Below are 25026 nucleotides of genomic sequence, written 5' to 3'. Positions count from 1 at the left end.
AAGAAGAGACAAGCTAAATCTGTGTGTTCAAACGTAGTAGTATCAAACACATAAACACACAAAGCACAAAATGCAAGTACGGGAACTTAAATGCACAGAATAAAAGAAGTCAAATGACATAAGTGAATAAATAATACAGTGACCTTATTTGCAGTGCTTTTTAATATATTTGCTCACACAGTCAGCTCTATTTCAACAACCAGCCTGCAAATGCAATTATAACTACCTATAGCTAGTTTGCACAAGTTTCTGTACCACCTTTGATAGATTGTTTTGGCAGGGTATTCATGATGAAACTTTATAAAATGGACGGCAACTGCCTGTTGTGGAGACAAGTGGAGCGACGACGTTTTGAAAGGCGGAAGACTTTCGAAACATCGTCCTCTACAGTTTTGAAGAAGTGAATTTTATAGAAGTCCGTAAAGAAACACTAGCTTGAAACTTGAAAACAGAAGTTATAACATATGGTCAACACAGATTAGATCACCTATATGCAGAGACTGTGTGAAATTATAGACGAAATGGCACAAATATATCCCTAAACACCTACCCAATACAAATCAGGAAAGGGGAAAGCAGATGATAATGTGCAAATTAAGGTTACAACAGGTGGTGTTTTTTATTCTGTGCATTTGTATATCTTATAGTTAACCATTATTTCAACGATTATTAAATCAAGATGTGAAAACAAACAAACAGACAGAACATATTCCGAAAATATAAATAACGAAGAGGATAATAATAATTAAAGTGGCAAATCACCTTGTTTATTTAAATGTTTTGTTTTAAAGCGTGTCTACTTAATGGGTTATCTTAATTGCAGAAATGGAACTCCAAATTGTAATGTTATGAGCCCTTAAGTTATCACTGAACCACAGAGAGGGGTGAGGCAGCAGCATTCTACTTGCTCTATAAAATTGTTTATATTTAGAGAAAATAATATTTTGCTCTTAGGTTTGAAAAAATAGACATGACTAATGAATAAAGAAAGTGTAATCAACTGAGATCCATTCTGTTGCTTAGCAACAAGCTTGAACGGCTAATATCGCTTAAATTCGGGTATTTGATCATTGTTGTAGGCGCATCCATGGGGTGTTATAAAGCTCGGTCAAAGAGTAGACCAGAAATTGGAGATAGGTGGTGATGACTATTTGCCTTCCCTCAGTCTCACGCTGCTAAATTAGAGATGGCTAGCGCAGGTAGCCTTCGTGTAGCTTTACGAAAGTTTCAAAACAAATAAATTTTCAAATAAATAATAAATAAATATTTAAAATTTAAAATTATATGTAAGTTAAATTTTATAAGTTTTAAAACTTTATCATATTTTTAAATTTACAATAAAATACTTTAAAACATAAAATTTAACTTAATCGAAGGTGGCGCGGATAAAAAGTACATTTAATATGACGTACTCCCATAATGCAATTTATTTCTCCTCTGTATTACTTCGCCATTTTAGTTACTTGGATGGTGCTACATTAGTTACTAGTATATATAATTATTTAAGAAAGAAGTTAATATGCGGTATATTTTAAAGTATAAGAAGAATGACATATGCCCAAAGATAATTACATGTATTATAATCAAAGTGCATCTGTGGTAAAACTATATTGCTTTACCCTACTTTCTCTACTGTTACTAGAATAAGCATTACTACTAAGCTACGTACTAATGATACAATGTACTGGTTGTACTAAAAATACTAAATACAGCAGGTATTGTGTATCAATAACATTGGTTCTCAGACTGTTGGTAGAACTACCAGTGTTATCCTAATGGTAGTGAACTGGTACTGTTTCTGACTGACCAAAGTATTTCAGGCCTAGCCATACTTGGTTAGGCCTATATCTAAATATATAATAAATTCTATGTAAACGTCATATTCATATCAAGTTATATATTAAAACTGCCACGAACATCTGCAGCCACCGACACTGTTTACTTGAATTGGATGATCTGATGTAAGTAGTGTATTAGTACAGCACATTTTTAATAGTTAGTATATTGTGATTTAATATGTTACTGGCTAGAATTACTTCTTGCTTAATAGAAAGTAATGTAATTTTAAAAAGTTCATTCGTTTTACAACAGTTATGTACTGCTATTTCTTTGTGTTTGGGCTAACATTAGTAAATAATTTTTTAGCATAACCAAGTTTCTTTCATATTTTACTATTACCTTGATGAGTTTTTTTAAATAGTGAACATGAATAGTTTATAGGAATAGTTTATATTCCACAGTCAGAAAATCATTACATTTACACTGAAATTTGATTTACATATTTAATAATTAATGGAAAAATTAATAATTGTACTTGTAAATTAACCTCTCACACCATGCAAATGTCTCGTTGAAATAATACCAACAAAATATCTGTGATTGATATAAAATAACTTTACCTGGTAACCTGAGAAACTATTAAAAATGTAAAATAAAATGTCTTAATGAAATACTTAGTTGAAAACCTGTAAATTTATATTATATTGGTAAATGAATGAAAACTGTTTAACAACCAGGTGTCCAGAATCAAGTATGAACTTGCATATTTACATGTTAAATAGAAAGTTTATATTTGTTACCAATAAATACATACTTGTTATACATAATCAACACTTCCTGCAGTTCATTGCTCATTTGACATGTTCGTTGGTGTGGGCAGACATATATATATTGCTTTATGTAATATGGACCACATAGTTTATTGTATGGCTTTGTGTTTTAAATGTAATGAATAAAAGTATTTATTAATGGTTTTAAAGTTTTGTTTGTGTGTTTTAAGATAGACCAGATCAATGTAGAACATGTAAAGAGCAGCTGTTTTATATATCACTGACTTTTACTGGTCAAACACCCACTCATAGGTTCTAATGTTCACTCATTCATCTCCACAATATTGTGCATGAAAGTTGATTAGTCATGGTGGCCATGCTTGTTGTTTGGCATGCAATATTTTAATATGTTTCTGGAAGATTTATATATATATATATTTGTGACTCCACACTCATATACTTCTGTGATCAGGATTTATAATTCACTAGGATTTCCTATTACTAATTAGTAGTTTGTATATACATACAAAAATAAGCTTCAGTGTACATATTACAAACCCACTTACCATTTAACTGTATGTTGTTTACTATTAAGTATTTATTAGTATTAGATGAGCTACATGTATGTTTGTGAACAGTTTTTGTTTTGAAGTGTATATCACTCCAGTATGTTATATTTACAGAAATCATGTCTGCATAATAATCTGTAGTTTTGGTTTGGTTATTTAAGTATTTGTTTACAAATAAAAACAAATTGCTGTTTTTTTTTATTTCTTTTGTTTGTTATGAGGTTTTACTTGGTGAACTATTGTGAGGTGAGCATTTTGCTTAAAACCATTGGAATAAAAATGTATAGAAAATGGACATTTCTTACAATAAATCTCAATGGTTTAAATCTATTTATTAAAGTTTAATTCCATACATTAACATTTTTGTAATTGTACAATTATATTTTTGCTTGATTTCAGCATGCTCTGAATACAAATGTTGTTATTGAAATTTTAAAATATTTTTAGCATAATACAACATTCATAGCCCCATAGAAGTGTTCTTTTAACAACACGTAAGTTCTGTAGCTTTCATAAGTTTTTTTATTTAAAGAAAATTAGTATTTTAAAGTTGTAGTTGTCATGGTCTGGTGTAAAATGCCTATCTTAGCTTGCAGGTCCGGAACTAGATAAAGTTGACAGATGTTTGGCTTAGCTGGATGATACTGCTCTTGACCATATTGCATTATATTTTAACAATAAGGCTGCTGTTATACCATGTTTATATCAGATTTTGTCAGCCTAAGTAACTCCTTGAATAAGTAAAATGTTACCAAAGAATATTTATACATGTTAATTTAAACAGGGTAAAATGTATTTAATATATTCAACATAACCTGTGGTTGAAAGATAAAAGAACTCAGTTTGATTGTAAGTTTAGTACAAGTCATCAGCTGCATCTCATGGAATGGCTCTTGAGTTGTTTTTGTTGTTTTATTTTAAGTACAGGCCTTTAGCTCAGCTCTGTCATCTCTTGATCAACTTGAGATCTGTATACAGTTTAGTACTCAGGAGGCCAAGCTCTTTTGATTGATGTATTTGACCGCGCCTTAGGTCTAGTCCTGCTTAGAGATTCTGATGAGTAATAAATATCTAATCAGGTATAAATGCATCTCATATTTGGTGTTGCTGGCACACAATAATATACCTGGTAAAAGGATGAGTAGGTCTTGTAAATTAATGCTACCCAGGAGAATTCCAAGTACTGTGGATCTTAAATATAGTGAATATTGTTTTTATCCTGAGTGATAAAGTGATAACAAAGACAACATTTATTGCTATAAAACTATTGGAAATCTTTGCGTTAAAATCAGTAATTGAAATCTACACCAAAGATAAGCATTTTCAGTTTTCTACAACATTTCTTAAGAAATACTTTTTAATCTAAAAAGTTCAGAATTAGTATCACATGTGAAATTTTTTTATAGAAGCTGCATATAGTCAGCAGAAAGTAAATCTCATATTGTATCCAGTAGTGTGTTACCTCTAATAAAACAATACACATGATAGGTGCATCAAAGTGAGAAGTAATTTAAATTTAAAAGATGTAGAAGTAGTTACTATAAGTTTTTGGATTGTGGCTTTCGTATCTTGGTGTTCAGTTGATTTCTTGAACCTGTGTTTCCCTAATGTCATGAAACTTTGATAGGTTTATTTTCTTATTAGTCAGGAGAAACAACATTGTTTCTTTGTTGTTGAATAAAATCAGGTTTCACATATTTAACAAGTTTTAACCTTTTTTCAGTTATCTAATTTATGGTTCATATGTTATTACATGTGGATCTGTATTACTTAAGTGATCACATAAGCTAGTGTTACTCAACTACTGGTCTACAAATCACTGCCATTCTACCACAATCACTTTGTCTGCAGGGTTGTAGCTATGGCAGATGGAGCAACCTGTAACTCCTTTAGCCTGCCCAGCACTCTTGTGCAATGTGACTGTTGCTACCTAGCCCTAAATGTCACTGAGAAAAGCCATAAGCACAAAATGTGTCTTTGTCAGTGTTGCAGTACAGTTTACTTTGCAATTATTTTGTTAGAAATAAGCAATTTTTCAGAAAACTCAATAAAAAAATAAGCTTTCCACTAAAATACTTTTCAAGAAAAGCCCACAGAAGAAAATCTGTATGCAAACTGAACAGTTGTACCTAAGCGTGGCACATTAGACAATATTATCCATTATGAATGCCATCTGAGGCCTGTTTTTCTTTCCAATAAAAGATGATGTTGTGTGTAAAAATATTTTAAAACTTTTATGGGCATCTAAAATATTAAAGTATATCTATGTTTACAAAATTTTTAAAATCTCGTTGTGACTAATTTGTATCATTTACGTTCTGTTAAAGATAGATCAATCAAGGAAGTGAAACTTGGTTGACAGTAAAATAAAACTCTTCTATTTTGTAGACTTGTTCATCCTATAACACTTGTTTGCCTAGTGACTGCTCATGTAGAGTGTTTTATCAAGCTTTGGTGATTCCACTATTAACTCCTTTGAGGTGCTGGCCTCCATTATTGCCAGTGGTGACACATCCAATAAGCTAATCTCTAGAAAACTAAAGCTATCATAACTGTAGTGTATGTAGTCTGCCTTTACAAATATAAACTTGTTCTATTATCCTGTTGTCTTCAGAATACAGCACAAAGAAATCAAAACCTTTATCCTATTGTTTCTGTATACTGTTGTGAATACACAATCCTTATTTCTCAAGTTAAGACATTTTAACCTATCTCCATAAAGTAACCCTCCTGTCTTCAGAATCTTTTAAAGTCAATTTTCCACCTCAGATAAAGAACCTAAAACTAAACACAGTGGCCTAGCATGGTCCGATGGTTCGAAAGTGAGTAACTCGTAATGTAATGATTGCAGGTTCAATCCACATCTCACCAAACATGCTTGCCTCTTTAAGCTGTGTGAACATTATAAAGCTCAGTCAATCCCACTATTCATTGGCAAAAGAGTAACCCAAGAGATGGCAGTGGGTGGTGATGACTAGCTGAGTTTTCTCTAGTCTTACAGCTGCTAAATTAAGGATGGCTAGTGCAGATAGTCGTCATATACCTTTGTGCAAAATTCAAAAACAAACAGCATAATAGTAATTGTCTATAAATACCCCTAAAATTATGTTAGCATTACTGCTAATAACATATACTGATGGCTTGAGTAATTTATGCATTATTACACTCAGAGGTAGACTGGTTCTTAAACTTTTACTAGAGAAACAAAAACTAGAATGGGCATACAAATTTGTCATAAAAATCAAAACTGTATGTTTCCAAAGGGTACACTGGGATTTTCCCCATGTCACATTAGATGTAACTGTGCCACACTCAGGTTTTTTTTAGTTGTGCTATATTAATGTGATTCAGATTATACTAACCTAAATGTCCTTATTAATGGTCATCTTCCAGATATTACCAGTCAGTCTGAGTTGTTCTGTGTATCTTAACATTATCAATACCCAAGAGTTTAATGCTTGGAGCAAAAGTTAATTTATCTCAGTATCATTACTGCAAATAATAAAAGGCAAAGGTCCAAGCACTGAGACATAACCTCTCATAACAATAGTCCACTGTGATTAAACTTCATTAATAACTATTTTCTGTCACTCAGTCACCTACAATCCAATCACCTAGTCTTTATTTAACCTCCACTAACATGCATTACATAATTAATCTCTTAGTTGACACATTATATAAAACCTTTTAAAGCTTAATTGGAATCTATTTTCCATACAAGTAACATTCTTAAAGTGAACAGATTGGTAAAACAAGTTTTAATATATGTCAGCCTATCTTGAATTCTTTGTTTTCCAATCTCAAGTTTGCCTTCTGTTTGTTGACCCACCAAAAGTAAGAGAGGCTTGCATATCTCTCCTAAAACCCTGTAAAAAGAAAACTTTAGTCCTTGTTTTTGAAATGTCTTTTTACTTGTCAGTGAATGGATAATATGCAGGTGATTCACAGGCTGACCATGGTCAAGGAATGTTACTAACATACTTCTTTCTAACCACAGGAGATGAAACAGCTAAAATCTGACCCCACTCACATTCTCAAAAAATAATGTGTAAACCTTTGAGATTGCTGTCAGCATATTCCAGTTATCTTTAGCATTTATAAAATGACCTCATTGTTAATTTCTATATTTGCCAGATCCCAAGTTTCCTGTTACTGTCATCCAGTATCGCAAACTGGAGGATGTTAATACATCAGTTGTATCTACTTTTGTATATCTTGTTTATTGTATGCTATGTACTGTGTGGATAATTATCTTAGTGTCAGTTGAGTGTTCAACAGTTTTGTTTTTTAGTGTTGAGGAAGACTGATGTAATTTCTTGCTAATTAAAGTTTGTATTTCTCATCTAGAGACTAGATTATAATCATGAAGGTATAATTAGAGAACCTAAGTATGTCATCCATATGGAGTCTCCTCCCATAATGAATGTTGTATTATAGTATTAATATTTACAAATTTATCAAGCATAAATTCAGCTACACCATGGTGTATTAAGTTCTTATCCTTGGTGCACACATGTAACACACTTTATATTCATAGTTCTAGTTGTTTGATATTTGTTCAGTTTCAAATTTGTTGAAGATATTTTTATTACACATTAAAATTGGGCTAACTGTGACCTAGTGGTTAGTATGCTGGACTGTGAACCCATTTGTTTTGTGGCATATAATGTGCAACTTAGAGTAATGGGTGCATTACAAGATTGGCAGTTTGATCCCAGTATTTAGTATGACAAGTGTAGCCCAAGAATTGGTGGTGGACAGTGTTTACAGCTGTCTTTATTATTTAACTTATAAACAAATAACCCCAATATTTGTCCAAAATGTTAAAACAATAAGTAGCTAGATCAATGTTTCAATTTCTTCAGGTCAACCTGAAGATAAATTAATAATATAGTTCTCTACTTTATTTTAATAAAGTAAAAGTAATAAAATAAATTTTAATACCCATGCAAGCTGTTTTGAGATACATTTTACTTCAAGCAGGTTTCATCTCATCACATAACTAGATCAGGTTTTATTTCATTTATTAATAAATTATGTAACATGTTATCTGTGCAGTTTAGATTTATCAGAAGTATGTGAACATTACTTTTAAATTACATTGTTATTCACTATCTGAAACTACTAGACATAGTCTAGTGGTGACACCACAGTGATGTGTGTATAACAGTTCTAGTAACTGTTGGTCAGTTTCACTGACATCAAGTGTAGCCATCTTCATTGTACAATTAAAGCATTATGATGTTGAATATGTATGAAGTGTTTAAGTTGAGAACAAGTATAATATGATAATCGAAGCAGAAGTAAAATTTGAGTGTGGTGTGTTAGCATTTTGAATTCTCTGTTTTCTAGCATGTTTTTCTGTTAGGCTAAATTTTTTTTTATCCACACTTCAAAAATTCTCACAGAAAATTTCATCTTTATAATAATATTTTCCTGCTTCTGTTCAAAATGTTTAGCTAAGGTTTAAACTAAAGCTACATCATAATTTTTTAAAACATAAGGATATTTAATTGAATGTTGAATAAAAGAATTTGACATTTAACTGAATTTTTAATTAATTAGTTTCATTACTACAACAATGATCGAATAGTTAATGGATATGTAAAAGCGGCGTTTGTTATGAAAATTTTTTACATAGAGAGGTGAACAACGTTTGACCTTTTCAGTCATCGTCAGGTTCACAAAAGAGGTAACTCTCTTGTAAACCTCTATGAAAAAATTTTCAACCCAAACCAGCCATTTTACATATATTTCTCTACAAGTGGGTTTTCTCGACATCACTGATTAGTTAGTTAAAGTTACAGAAAGTTTCTCTAGTGATTGCAGTAATGCGTAAATTCTCTCAAAAAATCAGTGAAGAGATTTTATCTAAATTCTTTTAATTTTGTAGAAATTTAAGACTAAGTAAGTTATATATAGTGTGATTTATGTAAATACTCTTAGGAGATTCACAAATTTATTGAATTTCTTCTTAAAATATTTGGTCATTTATTTTGAATAGACCTTTTGATTGTTATATATTCTTAAAGCTAATTACTAAATCGCAAAATTTAAAATCCTATAGTGTTACCAGTTGCTAATTGTTAGTAGTGGGTATTATTCTAAAATCATATCTGGTTATTGGTTATGGACAACCAACTGATACTTGGTTCTTAATCAGTTGTTAGTGGCACATATTAGTTTTGTAATGATTTACATAAATGCTGTTAAATATTTTGTTAATTTGGTGATTTTCTCTCTTTTTTTTTAGACTTTATTGGTTTCTGTTGCTATTATGACTTAGGTTTCTCTGGTTTCAGTTCTGTGTTGCAGAGATGCCAACCATTACAGTTTGAGCATAATAATTCGATTTTGGTGTATACATTACGACTATACACTCATACAGACAAATATTTCGACTTGTTGCAACTCCCAAATTATTATATAGGCCTATACAATAAAGTGATAAATTGTTCCCCAGGGCTTGAAAGGGGTGAAAAGAAAATTTCTAGTGAGATACAAATAAATTTTGATAATAAATAAAGACATAGTCCAAATGGCTACTTGTGATAATCATGTTTGTGCTTGAAATAATAGAAAAATATTTTATCTCCGGCGCCTACCAATAGTTTGAGTGTGGTGCTTCTCCATACTGGGTATCGTGGGGAATCCATAGTTACGTCATCAGTGCTTGTCAGCCAGTCAGTGCTCGAGTAGGTGGGTATTTCTTGTTTTCTAAGTGGCATAGAAACACCAATGCAATCGTTCACAAGATGGAAAAAAGAGGCCTCGCTCACCAGATTGTCTTGTTTCTGGCAAATCTAAAAGGACTAAAACTATGAATCAAAATTTAGGAAAGAGTATAGTGCAAAATATCCAGTCATTGTATCAAAAGTCAGTGACAGTCATGCGTTTTGTACAGTTTGTCACATCGATTTTTCTGTGGTACATGGCAGGAAAAACAATTGTTCCAGACATACAAAATCAGCAACTTGCCAACAAAAGGCTGAGGCGAAGACAAAAGCGATGCAGATAACAACATTTATGAGTAAGAATTCAGAATATGAAACCATAAATGCAGAAGAGATGTTCACACAATTTGTCATTGCTCATAATTTACCCCTAGCTGTAGCTGATCATGCAGGACATCTATTCAGAAAAATGTTCCCAGACTCTGATATAGCAAAAAAATATGGCTGTGTTAGAACCAAAACTACAGCCATTGTACAAATGTTGGGTTGTGAAGATAACAAAATGATTTCAAGCATACTTACTAATCCACAGACATGGGTGACTCAAAACTGTATCCAGTGGTTGCACGATATCCCGACCCTTTGCTTGGAAAAAATTGTTTGTTCTTTTTGACAATGGTGGAATGGAAAGAAGCCTCAATGGGAGAGAATATTTTCAAGATTTTGGACCACGAATTGACAAAGAGCAAAATTTTATGGGAAAACTGTCTTAGTTTTTCTTCAGACAATGGCTCAGTTATGTCTGGTATAGGTAAAGGTGTGATGGGACACATCTCAAGGTGACAACCTAGCATTTACTTCATGGGCTGTGTCTGTCACCTCATGAATATTGCTGCATTGCTGCCCAGAAAGCTTCCAGAGAACTTCCTTGTCCAGTTTCTGATATATTGATAGATATCCACTATTTTCTGGACAAAAGTGCTAGCAGAAAACAACATTTCAAAGAGTTTCAAGGATTGTATTACAAAGAAACAAGAAAAATTCTACAACTTGTCAACACAAGATGGCTATCACTTGGGGTGTGCTTCAACAGAATATTGGACATGTGGAAGTCATTGAAGAAGTATTTTCACTGTGAAAAGGAAAAACTAGATTCAAAAGGCAGCAAGACTTTAACAGTCAGGATATCCTCTCAACCACACAGGGACATAAGACAACAGTCTCTAAAAGCAGACAAAGAAACATTTGATATAACTCAATATATGTTTAGGCAGTCTGACCTTGAATTAAAGAAGAGACAATCAATGAGTAGAAAATGAAAGCTAACAAGGAAGTAACCAAGAAAAGTTATGTGCAGAGCAAGTTAGATAAGTTAACAGTTTTCTTAGACAACAAAGTGAACTTGTTATGTTGTTTTTTTTCTTCAATCTGCAATTCCTCTATTTGAGCAAGCCTATTTGATATTGCAAAGAGAAGAACCTTGCATACACATTATACATATAACTCTGATTACACAAGTTAAAAATATACTTGTCAGATACATCAAGCCAGAATATCTTGAAGACAACATCACTGAACTTGACTACAGCAATGAATCCTTACACAAATCTGATGAGGCAGTTTCTATTGGAAATGCTGCCAAGGAATGCATTGTTAATTATGAAAAGGACCTGGACCTAATCAGCTTCTACAGCAGTCTCAAGAAATACTATATTGCAGCTACAAATTACATGATGAAACATTTCCCTCTATACCAGGGGTGCCCGCACCCCTAGGGGGTGCGAAGATGATTCCCAAGGGGGGTGCGAGGATGCCCATGAATAATTAATGCAAATTATATTTTTACATAAGAGTATGCTTTATATTTTTAGCTTTTTTTATATGTTAGTTTTCAGGGGGTGCGAGAAATGATTACTGATTTGAAAGGGGTGCAAACACTGAAAAAGGTTAAGAACCACTGCTCTATATGATGAATTTCTGATTCATGTAGAGATTGCTGATCCAAAACTAAAAGTCACCAAAGATTTCTCTTCTCTACACTTCTTCACAGACAGGTATCCTGTCCTTGTCAATACACATGAGCACAACACTATTGACAAGTTGGAAGGGCAATATTTGAACTATCAAATTGATACTTTCTCAGAAACTGTCCTTCAGTTGAATGTTGACAAGTTTTGGGTTCAGCTGTCTACAGTTAAGGATGGAAATGGCAACCAGAAGTATGACATTCTGTGTAGGGTTATGCTTGGAATTCTTACAATCTTTCATTCTAATGCTGACAGTGGAAGGATATTTAGTTTAGTGACTAAAACAAAAGCAAGTTCAGACCAAACTTAAGCACCTCAGTTTTGAGCAGTATTATAACACACAAGATGTGTATGCAGTCAAATAGACAATGTTGTTATAACTCCCAACCATCCAGAGACATTCTCATGAAAGCAAAGGCTGCAACAGCTACAAAACTATTACAATAAGTGTCATAAACATGATATAAACTAGTCCTTACACGAAGGCTTTTTCTGCTTACTGTTTGTGCATGTTCAATGTTGTTTTACCAGTATGTTTGTTACTCTGAACTCAATAAAAGACAATTTCAAAAGAAATTTTAAAATTTATTTATTAAATTCACAAAACACAGTCATAAATGAGCAACCTATAGCAGTAATAAATAACAAGTTATAATAATAATATAATAATAAACAGCTTAGAGACATTGGTCAGGCCTAGTAGCCGCAAATGATAAAGGGCTTTGTCTACAATCTTTTTGCTCAGGCCTTTGAAATAGTTGGCATCTCTGGTGTTGGCATGCTCACTCATCAGCCAATCACAGTTGGGGGTGTCTCCTGTATGTAGTTTCATTTCTGTGTTGGAAGGATCTTGAACGTTTGTTTTTTGTAATTGCATTATTACAAATCATCAAAATATTTATTAAATACGTGGTTGAGGTGAAAAACATCCAGTGTTTGGTTTAAATTGTTTCATATACCACTTGTGATTGTGATAAAAAAAAATGTTTTTGTTCTTTAGCTATCAAACACCATAAAAACAAACTGCCTGGTGTCATTCAGAGAATGTTGTTGTTTTCTCTAATGTAGCTTGGAATCTAGTTGTTCTTAAGAATTAAACTTTTCATTTCTCTGTTAGACAATATCTTTTAAAAGATGAAAATGTGTCCTATTAATAACTACTTTTATTTATGTAACATAGTAATAAACTATTACTGTCTTTTACATAAATTAAAATCAAGTGTAAGTTGCAAGTTATGAAATTATTTATATCATAACTGTTGTAGGAAAAACTAGATTAATATGTTTATCTGAATATGAAAAACATCTGAGTGTAAGTCACAAGCTAGAAAACTTTTATACTGTAACAAGTTTAAGTCAGTAGTTTATAATATAAACTGTTTGGAGATTTTAGTAACATTCATATATTACAGTTTTCTGGTTTTACATTCATTGTTGGTTGATAAGTTTTCCTAAGGTCAAGTACCATGCACTATATGATGTGATTAAGTAAGTCAATGTATCTTAAGGATCATTCTTTGTTTCCAAGCTCCAATTATTATGGAAACAAAAGGCATGTAATTATTATTCTGGGTTATTTTTGTATGTTAAATGTAATTAATGTATTGAATATATGTGTTTCTCTACATTTATGTGAAACTTATTAAGATGACAACTAATATTTTAAAGTTTGTTTATTTCAGTCTAATATCTCTTGAAAATGGAATCCAGATTTCCTGCTGATAAGGTAAAGTTGTCCAAGTAATGTGTACAAAGGATATGTTACCTGGACTGGTTTTTGTATTCTCACTACAAATCCATTCAACAATATAACATGTTACAAGAATGTATAAATTCAAAACTAGTTTGACAAGATTAAAGTAGTTTTAAAATAGTGTCTGATGAACAGTGGATTATGTTTAACTGAAGTGTATGATATTGTTATTAGTATAAAATTAAATAAAACTGTGAGTAGTCTGATGAACAGTGGATTATGTTTAACTGAAGTGTATGATATTGTTATTAGTATAAAATTAAATAAAACTGTGCATAAGAAGGAATGATTGAGAAACTCTGTTTCTAATAAAGTTCCAATAGTTAGCTTACTTGTAGATGGACTTTTCTAATTGCACTGATTGTTAAGTTCCTTGAAAAGTCCTTGTGTGTGAAAAAATAACTGTAAGCAGAGTTTATTTTCATCAAATTAATGCAGTGTTACATTTGGTACATTGTAGGTTTTTTTTTTCACAAGAAAGTGTAAAGTGGTTAGGGACCTTTGTGGTGTCAGAGATAGTGTAAAGTGGTTAAGGACCTTTATAGTGTCAGAGATAGTGTAAAGTGGTTAGCGACCTTTGTGGTGTCAGAGATAGTGTAAAGTGGTTAGGGACCTTTGTGGTGTCAGAGATAGTGTAAAGTGGTTAAGGACCTTTATAGTGTCAGAGATAGTGTAAAGTGGTTAAGGACCTTTATAGTGTCAGAGATAGTGTAAAGTGGTTAAGGACCTTTGTGGTGTCAGAGATAGCGTAAAGTGGTTAAGGACCTTTGTGGTGTCAGAGATAGTGTAAAGTGGTTAAGGACCTTTGTGGTGTCAGAGATAGTGTAAAGTGGTTAGGGACCTTTGTGGTGTCAGAGATAGTGTGAAGTGGTTAAGGACCTTTGTGGTGTCAGAGATAGTGTGAAGTGGTTAAGGACCTTTGTGGTGTCAGAGATAGTGTGAAGTGGTTAAGGACCTTTGTGGTGTCAGAGATAGCGTAAAGTGGTTAGGGACCTTATAGTGTCAGAGATAGCGTAAAGTGGTTAGGGACCTTTGTGGTGTCAGAGATAGTGTAAAGTGGTTAGGGACCTTTGTGGTGTCAGAGATAGTGTAAAGTGGTTAGGGACCTTGTGGTGTCAGAGATGGTGGAAAGTGGTTAGGGACCTTTATAGTGTCAGATTTATATTATAGATTTTAAAGATATGTATTGAGATGTCACATTTATTTTACTTGCACACCTAAGTATGGTTTAAATATACATATATTTTATCACACACTCTCAGCATTGGCTACCCTATACCAGAAATGAGATACTTACAACAGTATATGGAGAAATAGACATTTTGTGGAGAACTGGATGGTCTTCATGATGTCACTAAACACCCTTTATATATACACACACAATTAAATTACACCACTATTACCAGTTTACCCTTGAAGAAGAAAGGTCTACCTTTTAAAAGCATTTGGGTTACAGTGGTTTATATTAATTTCTATCAAGACTTGTTGAACTTGCATGTTTTTCTAACATCGTGAATCTCTTTTTACATGTTATTATATGACAGATTGTGAATGTGTGTTTTTCTCAGATAAAAGTGTTTTATTTTTGTCAAACTCTGGGGATGTATTACATAAAGCAGGCTATGTTTGAATTTTGTAGATCAATTTGAGACTCATCCTTGTAACAGGAAAAACAAAGGAATTCATTTTCAGTCCTAGTGATTCAGCTACGGATATTGCCCAACACATATTTGATAACTGGCCTCAAGGTAATGTAGACATTGATGTTCTAGTTTAACCATGTGTGATCTCTCTCACAGTTTTGTTGTGAGTTATGGCATTCTGTTTATGGTGTATGTTCATGTATTAACAAGAGTTGTGGACAGTTAGAATCATTATTCAGTGTGTATGACGTACAAACAAATGCATTGAGTAGTTAGAATATTTATAAAATATATATGTGTTAACACAAGCAGTGGACAGTTAGAATCTTTATTAAATGTGTATTGTGTTAACACAAGCAGTGGACAATTAGGATCTTTATTAAATGTGTATTATGTGTTAATACAAGCAGTGGACAGCTAGAATTGTTCTTAAATGTGTATTATGTGTTAATACAAGCAGTGGACAGCTAGAATTGTTCTTAAATGTGTATTATGTGTTAATACAAGCAGTGGACAGCTAGAATTGTTCTTAAATGTGTATTATGTGTTAACACAAGCAGTGGACAGCTAGAATTGTTCTTAAATGTGTATTATGTGTTAACACAAGCTGTGGACAGCTAGAATTGTTCTTAAATGTGTATGATGTGTTAACACAAGCAGTGGACAGTTAGAATCTTTATTAAATGTGTATGATGTATCTTAAGCTCGGGTTTTCGTTGAGTAGATTCACTTCAAGGTGTTGCAATTTAAATTTAAAATGTAAATATATTATGCTTCACCCAGTTGGCAAGTTATTTCAATATCTTGCAAATTTGAACATCTTATGAAGTAAAAACACAAGGTTCTTTATTCAACATTAAAAATTTGAGAATACTTTACCAGTTTGATAACTACTTACAGAACCTACCTGGTCAGACCTGTTTGGTTTCAACAGGTCATAAGTAATGTCAAATCTTTACTGCTACAGGTTTAATATTGTTCATACTTATATGTATGTAAAATCAACTAAAATCTGTATGTGGTAGTAGTTCTATTAGTGAAATGTTCTCCATACCACTGAAGGTATGAACATGTTTATTGGAACTGGAATATTTAATCAGTGATCAGAAGGCAATCACAAGATCATGGCACCTGAATTCATCGGTGAAGAATAGTCCAAGGGTGTATGGTGGGTACTTACAGTTTTCTTCTGTCTGTGGTGCAAAGTTGGTTCACCTTAGTTGTTTTCCAGAAGGAACTATGATATCCCCATGTGTGTATGGGTGAGCATATTTTGTATATTGGTAACAGAAACCATGGTTCTTGAGATGTGATAACTAAGTTATGTTATTAGGATACAATATACAAAATGATTAAAACTGTCAAATGTTCATTTTGTGTAGGGTAATAAAACATTGTGATAAACAGACTACTGTTGCAATGTAGCCTTCTTAAAACTGGTGGGACAAGCTCTTACATTTCAGGCAGTCAGGCTTATGTTAATCCTTGTCATTATATTTGGTTCAAGAGCTGCTTATTTTACTAGGCCTAATATGTACATGTATGCATAATACTGATGAAAAAGCATGTGGTATCTTATGGAATTGGAGTGTTATCTGATAGGGAAATGTAATGTTTCTTATAAATTAACAAGAAGCAATCTATATCCAATTGTTCCCCTCGGTGTGGATTCCTGTACGTGGTGAGGGGACCACCCAAGGAAGGTTCTGATCTTTCAGTTTACCTCCTCTAAGATCTAAACATCCACCCACGTGTTTGTCGTGCGTGGTGACCCGTGAAGGGGAGGAGAGGATCCTAGTGGTTGAGGGGTCCAACCCTAGCACACCACTTTGGCCTTGAATTCCTGTAGACGGTTGGCCTTTGGGTGGCCCCCCTTGGGTCAGTCGGCTGGTCCCCTTGGGCTAGAGTCAACCAAGTACCAGTGTTGGAGGTTCTCAATGAGTGTTGTGGACATTGTGTCTGATGCTGGTGTTTGGGTATAGTGCTCATGAAACCCTGGCATTTGTGCAGTGTCCTTGCATGACATTGTAGTGCATCCCCTCGCAAGGTTCTATGGTGGGTGGGGTCAGTGAGTACCAAAATTTTCCTTTTTTCCTATGGATCCTTCAACAAAAATTTAAATAAAATAGTGAAAAAACAGTCAATAGGTAAACGACCACGTCTTGAAGACTCTGAGCAGCAATCTTCAACATCTGTAACACCTGTACCCCATTTTCTTATATTACATTCTCTTTCAGAAAAACCTTTAGGGCAAATGTCCCCCTTTTTTTTTCAGAAGTGACTAGAGGAACTTGCTGGCTCTCCAAAGCTTGGATCTGGAGACATGTTGGTTGAAACATCCACATCCCAACACAGTAAACTCCTCTTGAATTCAAAGGCAATTGGGGATGTACCTATTGAGGTTACTCCTCATGCTACTTTGAATTCATCATAAGGAGTTATTATTGAGAGGGATTTGAAGAATGTCCCCGAGTCAGAGATTCTCGCTGGTCTCTCCACTCAAGGAGTTTCTGTATAGAGGCGCATCTGCACTCGCAAAGACGGAGTTACACTGCCGACAGATATCCTCGTTTTGACATTTACATCACCATGTGCACCTGCCACCATCAAGGCAGGTTATCTACTTTGCAGGGTGCGGCCGTACATTCCAAACCCTCTCCGATGTTTCTAATGTCAGAGGTTCGGCCACTCAAAGACATCCTGTCGTGGTTCCCTGACATGTGCTCATTGTGGTGGCAAGGACCACGATGTCTATGAGTGTCACATGGACCCACATTGTGTCAACTGCAATGGTTCCCACCTTTCCTATTTTCATTCTTGCCAAAAATGGTTGGAGGAAAAGAGGTGCAGCGTTTGAAAACAACTCATAACATTAGTTATCCTGAGGCTCGGAAATTGCTGTCTACCACTTCATCTCGGACATATGCTGCTGCACTTCGTTCCACAACTACAGTGGGAGTGCAGACAGATCTCTCTGTGCCTCCAAGAGAAAATCATTTTCAAAACAAATGAAAAGCCTTTGACCTCCATGGTTAAAAGGTTGATGAATCGACTTCTACACCCATCTCTGTTCCTCCCATACATTCCAACAAACCTCAAGATCACATCCTTCAGTTTCAAATACAGGCATTTCTTCTGATACATCTTTTCCTCCCACCCAACGATGCAAAACAATCATTCGTTCGCGTCCTCAGTCACTGGAATCCTCTTCCAACAACAAAGACCTGCCCAATCAACCCAGAGCAGGATCCATGGAGGTCGATAGACCTCCTCCGAATAAGGACAGTAAGGAAAAAAAGGCGTGGTCGTAAACAGAAGGGTTCTCCAGCCACTTTGCCTACCGTCATTAAAATGGCCATCTTGATACAATGGAACTGTCGAGGTTTACTTTCTAATATGTATGATATCAAAACACTGATTGCTTCCTGTTTCATTTCGAACTGACTGTTTCTTTAACTATAATTGTCCCTTTACACTGGTGGAACTGAAAATGGCCCTTCATTGGTCTGGCAGTACATCTGTTGGACCTGATGATGTACACTATGACATACTGCACCATCTTTCTCCTGCTTCTCTTGATATTTTTCTAATTGTTTTCAACCAGGTCTGGCAGGAGAATGTTTTTTCTGATGCCTGATGCCAGGCTATTATCTTACCTTTCTCTAAACCTGGGAAAGATCCCAAGATTCCTTCAAACTACCGTCCAATTGCTTTGACGAGCTGTCTTTGTAAGACCTTAGAGAGGATGGTTAATGCTTGTCTTGTTTGGTTCCTTGAATCAAACAACCTCCTCTCCCACCCAGTGTGGGTTTCACGACAGCACTCCACCATGGACCACCTAATTGACTTGAAACATCAATCAGAGAAGCCTTTCTCAAATGCCAACATCTTGTTTCAATATTCTTTGACATTGAGAGGCTTATGACACAATATGGAGGTATGGAATTTTGTGAAACCTCCATATATATGGGTTATGTGGCCATTTACCCATGTTTATTAAAAAATTTTTAATGTACAGGAGATTCCAAGTTCGTGTGGGTTCGACACTTTCCCGTTCTTTTGTACAGGAACTTGGGGTCCCTCAGGGCTGTGTTTTGAGTGTCACACTTTTCAGTATAAAGATAAATGCCATCACTGAATAACTCCCTCTCACAGTTGGAACGGGCTCTATGTCGGCGACTTTCACATCTCGTGTCAGTCGTCGAACATGAGATATGTTGAGCGGCAACTACAAACTGCCCTCAATCGTGTACTGAAGTGGACTATGGCGAATGGCTTTAATTTTTCTCTCTCTAAAATCGTTTGCATGCACTTTTGCAGCCAAATGGGTATTCACCCTAATCCTGAACTCTGTATCGGTGAAGTTTTGTTGCCAGTGGTCCCTGAGACCAAGTTCTTGGGGCTTATCTTTGACCATAAGCTGACCTTTATACCACACTTAAAGCAGCTACGGGTCAAATGCAAAAGAGCACTGAACATCTTCCGTGTTCTCTCTACCGCCAGTTGGGGAGCGGATCGATGTTCAATGTTAAAGGTATATCGTGCTCTTATTCATTGAAAACTCTACTATGAATCAGTGGGCTATGGCTGTGCCAGACCCTCGGCCTTAATATTCATTGAAACCTCGACTATGGATCAATGGTCTATGGCTCTGCCAGACCCGCCGTAATATTTATTGAAAACTCGACTATGAATCAGTGGGCTATAGCTGTGCTAGACCCTCGGCCTTAATATTCATTGAAAACTCGACTATGGATCACTGGTCTATGGCTCTGCCAGACCCTCGGCCTTAAAGATGCTGGTCCCCATTCATCATCAAGAACTTCGACTCTGCACTGGGGCTTTCTGCACCTCCCCAGTTCAAAGCGTATACGTAGAATCTCATGAACCTTCTCTGCATTTTTGCCGTTTGCAACTGTCTTTACTATATTCTTCAAAACTTCATTCCTTACCAATGCATCCCACCTGGGGTTGTGTTTTCCTTCCTCAGTGGGCCTTACTTTATCAAAACAGACAATCTGCCATTGCTCCTTTTGGCCTTTTCATCCAGGTGCAATTGGATGAATTGGATCTGTTGTTGGATAACATTGTAGAATCCACTAGTCAGCCTATCCCCCCATGGCTTATTGCAGCCCCAAATTTGACCTTTCTTTAAGTCATCTGAAATAGGCAGATACTCCCGATTGGAAGTACCGTCTTTTATTAACTGAACATCTTTCGAACAATCATTCCATTCCAATTTATACTGATGGTTCCAAATCAGATAATTATGTGGGCTCTGCCATGGTTTGTTGCGGTTCGGTGGTTGCACGCAGAATCCCCTCTACAGCTTCTGCGTTCACTGCTGAACTGTACACCATATCTCTTAAACTGGATCATGTTGAAGCTGAGCAGTACTCTGCCTGCACTATTTATACTGACTCCCTTAGTTCTCTGCTGGCCCTGGAATCACTTCCACGTTGGCTCACACCCTGTTCTCGCTGATATTCAAAACTGACTGGCCCATTTCTCTTTAACATCTACTTCTATCCAGTTTGTCTGGATACCAGGCCACGTTGGTATTTGCGAGAATGTGCTTGCAGACACGGTAGCTAAATCTATCTGCTCTAGCACTATCACCGCTGTGCCTGTTCCATTCCATACATGGACTATGGTCCTGTTTTCAAGTCTTGGCTCCGTGCTAGCTGGCAGTTCACTTGGGGTGAGCAACGTGACAACAAGCCTTTTCAAATAAAACCCTATATTGAGCTTTGGCCGTCTAGCTTCCGTAAGGTTCAGAAGGAGGAAGTTGTTCTAAGTAGACTACGCATTGGTCACAGTTTTTAACTCATCGTTTTCTTTTTATCTGGAGCTGATACACCAGTGTGTAGTTTGTGTAACACTCAAATCACTGTAAGCCACATTTTACTTTCTTGCCATTGTTACTACTCTCAACGATGGCTCTATTTTAAACACGTTTTGACTCCCGGTTTGTCTGTAACATTGGACAGTGTTATTGGTGATGGTGACACTGTCCACCTTGATAAAGTTTTTAGTTTTTTAATGGCCATTAATGTTTTAACCTCATTTAAGTGTTTGATATTTATTCATGACACCTTTTAATTTTGGTTTCCTTTTCAGAATCTCAATCTCTCTAGTTTAATTTGAAATTGGAAAATGGCCATAACATTAAATAACCCAACACCAGGACTGGAACGGCCAACTTCAGGTGACTAACGCTGCTGTTTGAACTATCCGTTAGTCATCCTGGCGAGTTGTTATTACAATTTTGCTGCATGTCTTTTAACACTTTTATTACTTTACCTTTTGGTACTGGCCATAATGACACACAACCCGGAACCAGGACTGGAAAGGCCAACTTCAGGTGACTGACGGTGGTTCTTATACTTACCTGTTAGTCTTCCTGGCGGGTTATGATAATTACCATTATGTTAGAGAAAGTCCTTTACAACTTCTCTTACTCTGCTTTCTCTCTTAACGTTGTAAACTAGGTGTCAACATTGGTTTTATGCTTTTTCTGTTTTTCAATGATATTTTGTTTTACCTTCATTTCCTTTTATGTATTTTACTACATTTAATTTATTTTTACCTTTTAACCGGACGTTTGTTGCTTTGTGCCATAACTCACTAAATCAATCAGTCAACTATATCCAATTATTCTGTCCACGTGTGTTTTAACAAGATATGCCAATTGTATGAAGATGCTTACATGATGAATGTCATTAGTGTCCAGAAATATAGATTGTTTTTGTTTCTTTACAGAGTGGGCAGAAGAAGGTGTGTCCAAGGCAGAGATTTTACGATTGATTTATCAAGGCCGATTTTTACATGGGAATGTTACTTTAGGAGGTAACTAATTAAAATCAGCCAGGTTCAGCCATTCACGTTGGATTCAAACTAAGCTGATATTAACTATTTTAAAGTCTCAGAATTTAAGTGGTAGTTTTAAACTAGAAAAGTAGTAGGGAAGTGGGAATGTCGTTTTGTTTTCACTTGTTGTTTCTTTGTTAATTTTGTATTAAAGTCGCTGATAAAAAACAATAAATATTAGATTTAATAAATTATGGTAGACGCAAACTAATCAGTTCCGATAATGTTTTTATAAATACAACATTAACATAGCTTGAAAATTGTTAAAGTTAACCACTAGAATTAAGTAATGGTTCAACTTGTTCTGACAATATTATGCATTAGAAAATGCTATCAAACACTTGTTGAATTATCATGGTATTATCTCAGAATATTCCTAATTGAGGAGAACAGTTTTCTGCTAACTCCTACAGTAACAACTTGTGACGTTTTTTCTCAGCTCTTCAGCTTCCACTAGGTAGAACCACAGTGATGCATCTTGTACCCAGAGAAAATCTACCTGAACCAAATTCCCAAGGTACATGAAAGTATTTTAAGGAAAGGATACTCACTAAATATTATTATTTACTATTATTATGGTGTTATTATTTCTTAGTTCATTACATCAATATTTACAAATAATTAATGAAAATTGGTGTTGTATCTGATCTTCTTTCAACGTGTTAAAAGTGTTTTACTTTTGTAACTTTAGTTGAACTTTATTTTTTGCTAGTTTTAAATTAAAAGTACAGTTGAGAAGTTGAACATAATTTCTGTTTTGGTAACTTGACAAGTTAATGTTACTTAACGTATTGCTCATTGAGAAGTTGAACACAATTTTATTTTGGTAACTTGACAAACTAATGTTACTTAATGTATTGCTTGTTGAGAAGTTGAACACAATTTCTATTTTGGTAACTTAACAAGCTAATGTTACTTAACGTATTGCTTGTTGTAACAAATCAATTATTGTATTCATGAAAACAGTTTTCTAGTTTCCTGTTTTGGGTTCTCAGAAAATATCAGTTGTTTGCTTTTATTATATAAGAAAAATGACCTATCTAAAATTGTACTATTGTTTAATTATTTTTAAATATTGTGTGGTTAGTTAAATTTATTTCTCTCTATTGAATGTGCTAATTTAAAGGTTGTTGAAACCGATATTATGTGAAACATTAAAAGTTGATGTGAGATTTGTTTTTTTTATTTTTAGATCAGAGACACAAGAGCAAAGACAGGAGCAGTGGGTGCTGCAGTGGTACGTGCTCAATATTATGAACATAAAGTTCTCATTAGGATAAAACTGTTTCACAAACAGAGTAGGTGTTGTGGGTGGCAGCTCACATATCAAGACTGCTGCTGTGTAATACTATCACTAGGATGAATGCTAAAATGGCGCTTTTCTCGTTAACATGAGTTTTCTTCTGGAGACTAGTGTTGTGCATGTGATTGTACTGTCGAGACATGTTGTGCCATCAAGGCGGACTGAGTCGGACGTGCGAGCGAGACTAGACTGAGAAGTGCTACGTTAATCTGTCGTGAAAATCGGCAGGTGAGATTATGCCATCCAGTCATGCTGTGTCAAGAGTGGTGCCATGTGCGTTTGTGCCATCAACACTGGTGCCATTGTAGGGTTTGTCATTGAGACTGGTGTCATGGGAGAGTTCGTCTTCAAGACTGGTGCCGTGCAAGAGTTTGTGATGTCACAGTGGATCCCTCTGACATGGTAGTTACAAATAAGGTTTTACCAACTTACAACATGGATCTAGGGCGTAGTTCTTGAGCTGCAAATCAATACTCCTCAAATGTTTCAGTGTAGTATGTTTTATGAGAAGGTACTCACGCGTCGCTATAGATGTAGAAAGTTGTCATTCCAGACCGGTTGGTTATCTGTCTTTTCAGCCTACCTTAACTAAATAGATAAGTTGTTAATTTACTGGTATCATGTGGCAGTAGATGCATTTTAAAACAAAGCATACAAGAGTAGCACATTTTTATTGTATCTTTTATAGATTATGGAAGAGCAGAGGTGAACACGATGATAGATGCTGTTCTGTTTTGTTTGTAGATTTGGCTGAATTGGTTGGGAGAACAAGTGAGATGAATATTTATGTTATATTTTAGTTGGACTTTAACCATCTGTCAGTATTTCTGAAAGAAACCATTGGTAACTACATGACAAAATGGAGAGTCTTGAAGGGCTAGATTGTTGTTTTTCTTTGTAAGTTGTTGTAATATGTTTTAATTTTCTTGTACAGTAAAACAAATGAAGGAGGTTATTACCTCAGTGTTTACAGATTTCATTCCATTTTATTTAGTTAAAGTAATAACAGTGAAACCTAGTTTGTTTTATAGCGATATGCAAATATTCTTGTGGATCACAGACTGAAGTTCATTGTATAAGGGAACAATTTCCACAAAGTGTAAACCACATGATTAAATATGAGATTTACTCTGGCTTTTTAGAATATTTGTTTTAATTTTTCAGATCTGCTGCCTAGAAACTTTTAATCTCATGTAAATATGTGTTGATAAATATAAAGTAATGTAATAAAGAGATGACCAGTTTGGACAGTGCTGTCATTACTTCATCCAGAAATCACAAGAAATTCAAATCGGCCACTAGGGGACCTGTCATCATCCTAAAATCTAAGTTGTAATTTCTACTTCTCTTTAACGCACTCCTCTATAGTTTAAAAACTCTAAAGAATAGTCTTAGAGTTTAAAATATATCTATACAAATGAACTCTTGTCACACAGAACCAGTTGTGAAATATTGATATACAACCTGGACAAGGTCAGATGGAAAAACATAAAGGAAATACAATTCATGTATAAAATGAATGGTAAAATAATATATTAAAGTTAGATGGTTAATAATAAGACATTAAGAAACAGTACAGAATCCATTATCTTTAAAACATTAAACCAATGTGATTACAATATATTAGTACATTGATAA

General features: G+C 34.7%; 1 protein-coding gene across 2 annotated transcripts; it reads left to right on the top strand.

The window, feature by feature from the left end:
• The first annotated feature begins 1463 nt into the window (after positions 1-1463).
• On the top strand, positions 1464-23543 carry LOC143247867 (ubiquitin-like protein 3). Of its 2 annotated transcripts, none has more exons than XM_076496426.1 (6): positions 1464-1599; positions 13502-13545; positions 15212-15320; positions 21978-22064; positions 22525-22602; positions 23278-23543. In XM_076496426.1, the coding sequence occupies exons 2-6, from the start codon at positions 13519-13521 to the stop codon at positions 23340-23342; spliced, it is 366 nt and encodes a 121-aa protein (XP_076352541.1). In that variant the 5' UTR covers positions 1464-1599; positions 13502-13518; the 3' UTR covers positions 23343-23543. The 2 variants fall into 2 exon arrangements, with proteins under 2 accessions (XP_076352541.1, XP_076352540.1); XM_076496425.1 differs by lacking the exon at positions 1464-1599 and adding an exon at positions 1635-1961.
• Positions 23544-25026: the final 1483 nt, after the last annotated feature.

The sequence above is a fragment of the Tachypleus tridentatus genome, chromosome 3 (assembly GCF_004210375.1).
Source record: "Tachypleus tridentatus isolate NWPU-2018 chromosome 3, ASM421037v1, whole genome shotgun sequence".
NCBI classification, from domain to species: domain Eukaryota; kingdom Metazoa; phylum Arthropoda; class Merostomata; order Xiphosura; family Limulidae; genus Tachypleus; species Tachypleus tridentatus.
This window is presented reverse-complemented; position numbering and strand designations above follow the sequence as displayed.